At 34.4% G+C, this 10221-nt stretch overlaps 2 protein-coding genes across 3 annotated transcripts; one reads left to right on the top strand and one right to left on the bottom strand.

The window, feature by feature from the left end:
- Positions 1-5392: 5392 nt before the first annotated feature.
- Positions 5393-6397, bottom strand: LOC123680263. Its single transcript, XM_045618065.1, has 2 exons — positions 5913-6397; positions 5393-5807 (listed from the first exon to the last, which is right to left on the bottom strand). Exons 1-2 carry the CDS (start codon positions 6395-6397, stop codon positions 5393-5395), a joined length of 900 nt encoding a protein of 299 aa, XP_045474021.1.
- A 2054-nt stretch (positions 6398-8451) lies between these two features.
- On the top strand, positions 8452-10221 carry LOC123680534 (ribonuclease P/MRP protein subunit POP5). Of its 2 annotated transcripts, XR_006747528.1 has the most exons (3): positions 8452-8751; positions 8810-9345; positions 10003-10221. XR_006747528.1 is itself a non-coding variant. In XM_045618472.1 (2 exons), the coding sequence occupies exons 1-2, from the start codon at positions 8732-8734 to the stop codon at positions 9240-9242; spliced, it is 453 nt and encodes a 150-aa protein (XP_045474428.1). In that variant the 5' UTR covers positions 8452-8731; the 3' UTR covers positions 9243-9996. The 2 variants fall into 2 exon arrangements, 1 of the variants encoding a protein (XP_045474428.1); XM_045618472.1 differs by lacking the exon at positions 10003-10221 and having other exon boundaries at positions 8810-9996.

Below are 10221 nucleotides of genomic sequence, written 5' to 3'. Positions count from 1 at the left end.
AACTATTCTATTTCCGCATGTCCATCTTATCCGATCTTATCATTCTATTCATATAAGAAGTGTTTTCATTACCTACAATCAATTATAATATTTTTTTATAATTTAATGTATACGCAATGTGTGAGTTATCATCATATCCTTACTTTTCAATTTACCTTTGGATTTGAGGCATTCAAATGAAGTCAATGAAAGTAACTGCTATAATTTTTTTCAAGCAGTTATCCTGCAATGTAAGTAATACCTATGATGCAAGTCACGTACAAGGTGTCCCAAAATCGATGCTCACTGAAAGCATCTCGAAACCTATAATATAGAAAAAATCATCAAGGTCTCCCGACCTCTTTTTTTGAAATGATAAGATATTAGAAACCAGATCATAGATTTCTCGATTTGTTCTCGAGTTACAGGGCATTTCTGAAAAATAACAATTTCTTATACATATTTCGGTATATTTCGGTTTCTGTTCGAGATATTCAAAAAATTCTAAAATTTTTTTTTCAGTAGTTTTTATAGTTTATATGATATAATAATAATAATAATAATAATAAAGGTCTATAAAGACCTTTATTATTATCTGTCCAGAGACAGATAATAATAAAGGTCTTTATTATTTAGACATTAGTTACAGAAAATATATCATACAAATAAATAGGGCGAGGTTCAGTGTGGGTAATTGCACATTTCTGTACAACCCCCACCTGTTCTCACACCTAACCCAAAATTCGAGAGTGGCACTGAGAAAATAAGAAAAAAAAAAGAAACTTAAATTAAATTCAATGGAAGAATTCACCTTTAATGATAGCAAATATATATATATATATGCTTATTGATCATTCATGAGCTTTTTAACATAACAAATCATAGAAATTAATTACCGTTTCAGAAATATAGAGGAAAGTTAGTGTTTCTATATTCCCTATATTTTTCAACGCAGTTTTTTATCTGCATATTTGTCAAAAAGTATTCCATTATCGGCTTCTCAAAAATGTCATCCGTTTTGAAGACAATGAGTTTTTCGTCTTAATTTTTTGATGGGACACCCTATATATAGATATTTTTAATTTATCTGGAGATTTAATTCCTTTTTGAATTATTGAATTTCAACAAAACTGATCTAATTTACTTTCAACTCGTGATTCAAGTGGACGACTGATTTTAAATGTTCCTTCTGGAGACTTGCAATCATCTGACTCTTTGGTCTACATGTCGCTATCATTCGTATCAATCTTGTTGATGATGTTTGTAGGAACTTGTGTAGTTCTTATTATATTGTAAGAGCTTTCAAAAATATTTTTCCTTCGAACTCGTTATATCTATATAGGTAGGTACACTATTCTCTAGTGCAGTACCGTATCCAGGGCGTGGCAAAGGTGGCACTCGCCACGGGCGCAAGGCCCACAGGGGCGCCCAAAAATATCAAAAGAAAAAAATATTGAAGCTCCAGGCGGAATAAATTCAAAGATCACAATTCGTTCATGTATACACCCAGCATCGAATAATGCCGAGGAATCTGGAAACATTCAAAATATTGCTAGCCTTCCATAGAATTTTGTACTAAGCCTAAAATGATCTCGGGATCAAGAATACTCTAGTTTAAGGGAAGAAATAATATAAATAGGGCTATGTCCAAGCGTGCCGTAATCTAGTCATAAATATTTCTCTTGAGCGTCGGCATGTTCAAAGGTGCCGTGTCCAGATCATAAATATTACGGTCGAGCGTCGACATGTGTTATTACCCCTATTTTCACGAGTTTTTTGCGCTTTATCAAACTTGTCGGTGTTTCTTCGACAAACGGTACTATAATATTATTGAGTGCGGCAATTTTATAACGATCGGTTTTAAGATCTTCAGGAGTTATCTTTTCATATGTACCTATATGAAACGTATATACCTATTTCAATGGTTTCAATAAAAATAACAGAATATACAAGGTGTTTATGATGAGTTGCGAAAAAATTTAGGGCAGATTTCTTCTCAAATAATAGGGTGATTCTTCAAATAAACTATATATAAAATGAATGGAACAAAAAAAAATTATAAACTTTTCACAAATTGAAAACTACTTTTCGGGAGCCATCTTTAGAGAGCTGTAACTAAGGAGAGGGAGGCGCAAAAAAAGTTTATATGAAAGACCCACCCTAATTTTTGACAAGGAATTGCTCCCTGAATTTTTTCGCAACTATTCATGTACACCCTGTATAATATTATATAATGTTTATTATTTCAAACCTTTTTATGACTTAAATTATGAATAAAAAAACACTATAAGAAAATATAATGGGTGGAAAAAATCTTCGAAAATGGGGGGCGCTGTCTAACATATTGCCACAGGCACTTTAGTACCTAAATACGGCTCTGTCAGGCACTTTAGCAGTTGTATTACCTCAGGATGGACTTTATAGATTTTGAGTATTTCGAGCAGCCATGAGTGTGGAACCGAATCGAACGCTTTTTGGTAGTCGATCCACGCTACTGAGATGATTTTGACACAATCAACCATGAATTGTTGATTGCTAAAATGAAATATTACGGGTTTGATCTTACGTCGTTGCAATTGATCAGATCTTACTTAAGTAACAGAACTCAGTATATATCCAGAAATAATACTTTGTCATCTCCGACTGAAATTCTTGCTGGTGTACCCCAAGGTTCAGTGCTTGGACCATTGCTATTCATAACTTATACTGCTGACATAATAAAATATCTATAACCCATTGCAAATTACTAGCTTACGCAGATGACTTCCAACTATATTATCATTTTCCTAAAGAATCATATGAAGAGGCTTCTCGTGTAATCAACAATATTTTACATTTTCTGCAAGAACTATCTACCTAACATAATTTAGTCCTCAATCCAGGGAAGTCAAAGGTAATGTGTTTTGCCAACAAATATACTGCTAGTTTCCTCAAATCAAATATGTATATCGGGTGTCCCAAGGTGAGTGGCCTATTAGATTATTATGGAAACTATTGATGGTAAAGATTTCAGATTTTGTGGATAGATATTTGGCCATGTAAGGTACATTTTAAAATAATTTCACATTTCCAGTGTTGCCAGATGTACGACAATTTGGCAACAACTTTGTTATTTTGAATGGGACATCCGGTATTTCTATTTTTTTATGATACTCCATAAAATATTAAATCTATTCACTCTTACTTTTCCATCCCTATCTTCAATCGTTTTTGAGTTATTAATTATTTTTCGAAATTTTAGATCAAATTGCCGTATTACGAAAATGACTCTAGTTCGCTCAATATTTGAGATTTGAGTCAGAAATTTTGCAAGTCGTTAGATATTGATCTGATCTGTGTCACTGCTTTTGAATTATGGTTTTCAATATTACAGGACGGACCAAAAAAATCATCATTTGCCAAGTTACAAAATTGTAAAAAAGTCTATTTTTTCAAATTAGACACCTAGTATATTTTTCAATTTTTGGAATCAGTACAACACACTCTACAATTTTCCTATTCACGTCCCTATACCTATCTCAACTGGATTCCGAGTTATATGCGTTTATTAGATTTCACATTGATTCAATAAGCATTAATTTCTTTTGTATTGTTATTTTCTCGATGTCGTTCATAGATCGATATATTCAATCCATAAATGTCAAAATAAACAATTATTGTCTAACAGGTGTTTTGTTCCGAGATTTTTCTATAAATAATGGCTCAAGAAAGATATACGCCATATAACTCGGAATCCAGTTGAGATATGTATAGGGACGTGAATAGGAAAATTGTAGAGTGTGTTGTACTGATTCCAAAAATTGAAAAATATACTAGGTATCTAATTTGAAAAAATAGACTTTTTTACAATTTTGTAACTTGGCAAATGATGATTTTTTTTGGTCCGTCCTGTATTATTGACAACCATAATTCAAAAGCAGTGACACAGATCAGATCAATATCTAACGACTTGCAAAATTTCTGACTTAAATCTCAAATATTGAGCGAACTAGAGTCATTTTCGTAATACGGCAATTTGATCTAAAATTTCGAAAAATAATTAATAACTCAAAAACCGTTAAAGATAGGGATGGAAAAGTAAGAGTGAATAGATTTAATATTTCATGGAGTATCATAAAAAAAATAGAAATACCGGATGTCCCATTCAAAATAACAAAGTTGTTGCCAAATTGTCGTACATCCGGCAACACTGGAAATGTGAAATTATTTTAAAAATGTACCTTACATGGCCAAATATCTATCCACAAAATTTGAAATCTTTACTATCTATAGTTTCCATAATAATCTAATAGGCCACTCACCTTGGGACACCCGATATTGAATTGAATAATCATCGCTTGGAATTCACTGATGTCGCTAAAAATTTGGGTTTAATAATGGATACTGATTTACGCTTTTCAGAACATCTAAAGACTTTACTCATGAGGGCATATTCAAACTTGAGACTTATATACCCCAACCGGCATATACTTGATATGAAGACCAAGAGAACTCTTTGTGAATCTCTTGTCTTATCCCAATTCACATATTGTGATTTTATCTATGGGCCGTGTTTGACTAAGATTAATCGCGATAGAATACAAAGAGTGCAGAAATCGTGTTTCAGGTGTTCATGGTGTAAAGAAGTATGATCCTATTAGTTATAAAATCAGGGAGGATGAGAGTCTTTTTATGGAATCGAGGCGAAATTATCACCTAGGTACTTTCACTCATAAGCTTCTTTGTAATGCCGAGGCTCCACCTTTATTGCTTAGGAAGAGATTCGTTCGTCATAGTAACGTTCATTCGAGAGTTACAAGATTTTAGGATAAATTTGTATAGTGCCGAGACATAAAACGGCTTTATTTCAGAGAAGTTTCATCTTTCAGTCAATAACATTTTACAACTCCCTACCGAATGAGTTCAAATTGTTGAATAATAATAAGTTCAAGTATAAAGTTAAAAAGTATTTGTTGTGTGAGCAATAATCGATGTATGTTATTTCAAGGGTGTGTATATGGTTGTAATCTTCATGCTGTGGGATTCGGGTGCTCATTGGGTATACATTTCATATTTTGTTTTATATGTAGGTATATTTTGCTGACTTGTTAATTATTATGTACTTGTTGGATGCTAGCTCATTGCCGGTTTGGGGAGGGTTGAGTTTGAATAGCAGTCTGCTAGACTTCGCCTTCCGCTGCTAGGTGATGGGTTCATGTATTTCTCTATTTTCTTTTGTGAAATAAAGACGTCATTTATTTATTTATTTATATTCTTCAGCCTTTTCTTCGCCTGCTTAGTGACAGCATTATCGATTACTAGTAGCTCTTTGCTTCCTCGAGCATTACTTTTACATCCATTCTGTTCCCAGGGCATTATGTTGTTAGTTTTGATGTGGGTATTAATCTTGTGGCCAATGGTCGATGTGAGTATCTTATAAATCGCAAGTAGACAGGTAATGGATCTGTAGTTTTTCAGATTTCTTAGATCTCCTTTCTTGGTTTTTACGAGTGTCGTGCCAAGTGTAAAATAAAGAGGAATTGTCGTTGGGTCTTTTATTGCTCACTTTATGGGTCACTGTTAGTGACTTCCACCAGAAATTGTGGATTCCATCCACACCAGCTACTGACCAGTTCTTGAGTCTCCTGACTGTTGCTTTCACGTCTTCTTCCGTTATAGTAATCTCAGTCATTTCTGTAAGGTCAAGATGTGCACTTTTTTCCGCCTTTATCCATGTAGCCTCGGTGTTGTGGCTGCCTTCCTGTGTCCAGGTGTCCGACCAGTATTGCTGCATCTTGTTCGTGTCAGGCGAAGTAGCTTGTTGGTCACTGTGTCCGCCCGAAAGTCGCCTGAAAAATTCTCGCTGGTTATTTTTGAAGAGGTTGTTTTCTTGATACCTTTGAGTTCTCTTGTTGTATCTCCTGAGTCTATTTCCCAGCGCAGCTATTTTTTACTTCAGTGTTTCCATATGTGTTCTCAGGTGTTGATGGTGTTGTCCGTCTTTTTCAATCTTTAACTTTCGGGGGTATGCCCACACTTTCTTCTCGACTTTTTTACTCACTTTTCGGTTAACCAGAAGGACGCTTATTTCTTTTCGAAGAGTTGTTATCCTTCTTTCTATTCGTTCCTTCCATGGTGGCGTCCTCTGTTGACGGTTTTCTTGATTTGGTGTTCGTGATGATGTGCCCTGAATGATGTTGGTTATTTTAGCAGCGCAATATACTTTGTGGCAGAGTTCTTCGAAGGTGGTCATATCGCTCAGTGTTGTCTCGAGAGTATCGTTCATTGTTGTGATAGCGATTTTGGTCTCTTTATTTTGTTGTAATTTCTCAATTTTTGGCCTATTTCTTAACTCGATGCCTTCCCACTTTGTGCTTTCTTCATCCAAGAGCTGCAAAATTTCAAGGATTGGCGCTTCTGGTATTGTCTCCTGTGGCATTGATGACACAGTGTTCTCAACGTCAGGTGATGTGAACTGCTTCTCCTGTGAATGCTCCTCCGGATATCATCCAGTTTCTTCTTTGGTGATTTCTTGATTGCGCTAGCCTTTATCGCTTCCAGCTCGTCCAGGGGCCAGCAGTTGTCGATTCTTGATGTTCTTTATTTGCGCGATTAGGTGTTTCCCGGTTAACAATTTGTCTGGATAGTTCTCCAGCCATTTCTCCATCAGCTTGTCGGCATACTTCTTTGTCTTTGTCTCTCCCTCAGTGACGTTATAATATGCATTGATAAGACACAATCATCTCTCTCGTCCAATGCCGTCTTCGAGTTTGGGTTTGAGCGGGAGAATCGATTCTCGATGCGTCCAAGCTGTTGCCCCGAGTGTTCCTTAACGAATTGCCTGGCCTTGTGGTTCCATTTCGCAGGGGGTGCCACTCGCCCCACTTGCCCCTGCTAGAGACTGTGACGGTCTGCGAATTACTTAGTTCAGTACTTTGATAACTACAGTATTGAAATTTTGTGACGAGAATGAAACAAAAATTCGAAAACAACGAGTAAGTGTATACCGATTAGGAATGCAAAAATCACAGATGACAAATAAGGGGCGACACCGACAAAGCGGATAGATAAATGATGAACCTCGGACATAGATGTGCTCATCTTGAAACAAAAAGAATATATTTTTAAAATAATTATGTATTCGCTTTTCAAGGCAATAAATAGAGATACTTTTATATGGGTAAATACATTAGATTAATCTAATTATTGATTTGAACTGTCGTTGAAATAGTATAAGAAGATTTGTTGCGTTTCTATAGAAACGACTCAAATGCCCAATTTCATTGGTCTACCAAGCGAGGTGTTGGCAAAGTGCCGTGGGGAATAATATTTCCCACAGTATGAGCAATACATAGTTTTGAAATTGAGTAAGCTGTGGAGAATACGCTACTTTTCATAGCAGTTGTAGGAAAACTAATTTTCTGCATGCCGTGAAAATTAGTTTTCCTACAACTGCTATGAAAAGTAGCGTATTCCCCACGGCACTTTGCCAACACCTCGCTTGGTAGACCAATGAAATTGGGCATTTGAGTCGTTTCTATAGAAACGCAATAAATTAGCACATACTGTCAACGAAGGCCATTTTGATTTGAATCAAGTCTATTACTTGAATTATTGAAATTTGTGCAGTTGTAGGAAAAGTATAGTGTGCAACATGTGGAGAAAGTCCTTTTCTCGCTCGTGTGTTTGCGGCACTCGCCTTTCAGGCTCGTGCCACAAACTTCCACACTCGCGAGAAAAGTTGGACTTTCCCCACTTGTTGCACAATATAATATTTCTTATATAAATTCACAGACATTAAAACCATTATTTCGTTGTAAAAACGTGAATCTATAATTCAGCATAGAATGCAGCGCTCTTTCTTCAGCATTTTGCTGGTTCGGCGCTGTAAAGCGCATTTCTTTCAGCGCATTCAACAGCGCTAATGGTGGATTTATGCACCAGTCCTAAGAACTAAGACTAAACCTAAGAACTAAGACCTAAGAATTGAACGCTAACAAATCAATGAGGGCGTTTATGCACGTTTCCTAAGAACTAACACTAGCAGGCTAACTATTAACTAAGAACTAAGGACTCAGGTAAAATATAGAAGTACACGTGCGCCCCTTAGATTTTCAAAATTAACGAGTACCAGTTTCTATCATTTTATGTTATTTATTCGTGTTTATCGATGAAAAGTATTAGGAGTATTAGAAAAAATTAAATTTAATTTTTTCACAATAAATATCAACGTCAAACATCAAAGTATAGAACAAATAGAAAGTAGTTCGAGCACGTGCGCATACCTTAACTAAGAACTAACAAGAGAGTGCATAAACGCCACTGAATTCTTAGGTTTAGTTCTTAGTTCATAGTTCTTAGTCCTTAGTACGGTGCATAAATCCACCATTCCACCATAACTTTCCGAACTCGCCCTAATTTATCATAGAATGGAGAAGTAACAGGATTCGAAACATTGACGATGTATAATAGAAAGATTCATTAAACAATTATCCAACTTCCTGTCAACTTTTTTCAATCAGATCCATTAAAGAACAAAGCAGATGGAAAGAAGAAAAACTATATCAAATTGATATTCTGTGGTTTTATTTTTAACCTCAATAAAATTGTAAACAGTTCTATCCACACTCCACAGATAACAGAGTAGAAGTTATATCAAACAATTTGTAAATAAGTAATTCGTAATATAATTTGATATTCTAAGAAAGTATATATGTGAATTGTGAATTTAATCTGATATTCAATAGAAAGTATATATGTGAATGGTGACGAAATGGTTAGACACAAGAATAGGTAAGAAATCAAAAGACTTCAATTATATATTATTGTTGTATTAATTTTTACATTTCAGATATTTCATAATCAAAATTAAAGCAACAGATGTCCCTAAGGATGCTCCATTGAATTTACATCCAGCTAATTTGTATGGTGCGATTACTGGTGCAATTCAACACCTACATGGTGATTTCGGTGTGGCCTGTAGTAGATCTGGCTTTATTGTGAAATATTGTAATGCTTTGACGAGAATTGGAATAGTTAGATGTAGACATGGTCCTCATAAACTTGTCGGTAGTGCAATGAATTTTGTAGGAAATATAGGTCCATATAAAGCCCACATTGTCACACTGTACATTGGGGCTACTCTTAGACACTGTTTTCAGTTCATAAAAAAATATCAAGAGCAAAAGTTGGAAAAGTATTGTGCTAACTTGAAAACAGAGGAAGAAAAGGCTGCATTAAAGAAAATGTTGTTGAATATGGACTCTGTTGAATCTATGCAATAAAGAATTCAATTTAACCTGGTACCCTCGGCACCACAGTCAACCTCCCAGTCGACCATACTACCTAGGTAGTCTAAAGAATTCTATTGAAAATTTGAAAGATAAGGTAAAGAATTTGCTTGCAAGTACACAGTTATATAATTTTCTCATGAAACTGCATACATTTTTCAAAAATTATATGTACTTCTAAAAAGGGACTCTTGTTGATCTCAGAGCGTTCTACTAACAGAAATAGTATTATAATAATATTATTATATATATGTTAATGCAATATTTCTGTATATGTTGAAGATTTCACTATGAAAGCAAAAATCAATTCATGTTTGAAAGTTTTCTATGGTAGTAGTTAAAATAACTGAAGTAATAAAGGTGCTTGAAAAAGTAACTGCGAAAAAAATACGGGTGTGGAAATAACTAAATGTTATTATGCTTATCACTAATGACCAGAGAACAAAAATTGTTTTGTAGCAAAATCACAATTTTATGAAAATTGATGTTGATTGTGATTCAATTCAATATTCTGTCAGATTAATTAAACCCATAAAATTCTCATAATTCGTTTTCAATAAAAAAAACATAATTTCATGAATATAGGCATGCATGCAGATTTTTTTCTTGGTGAGAAAAGATAACTGTCAACTAATCAGATGAAGAACTTGAATTGAAGAATTAGCTTTATGATTTCACACAGAATTGAAGAATACCACAAAAAATTTTTATATTAATATGTATATTATTTATATAATTATATATAACGCTTCAGGGATTCAACACCAAAGAAATTGAGGCTCCAAAGAGCAAGGATTGATTCTATTCTACTTAGCAGGCCTTTCTCAGAGTGTTATTAACTATATTGATTTCAAATCAAATTGAAAGCGACTATAAGGTCTGACTGCCAATTATTGTTATATATTATATTTATTATTGAACTTTCTTCTCTGATATTTGTTATTGTAAAAAAATAAACTATAAATAAATCTTT

This window comes from Harmonia axyridis, chromosome 5 (assembly GCF_914767665.1).
Source record: "Harmonia axyridis chromosome 5, icHarAxyr1.1, whole genome shotgun sequence".
Lineage (NCBI taxonomy): Eukaryota > Metazoa > Arthropoda > Insecta > Coleoptera > Coccinellidae > Harmonia > Harmonia axyridis.
Note: the sequence above shows the minus strand (reverse complement) of the source record. Positions and strands in the feature narration are given on the sequence as shown.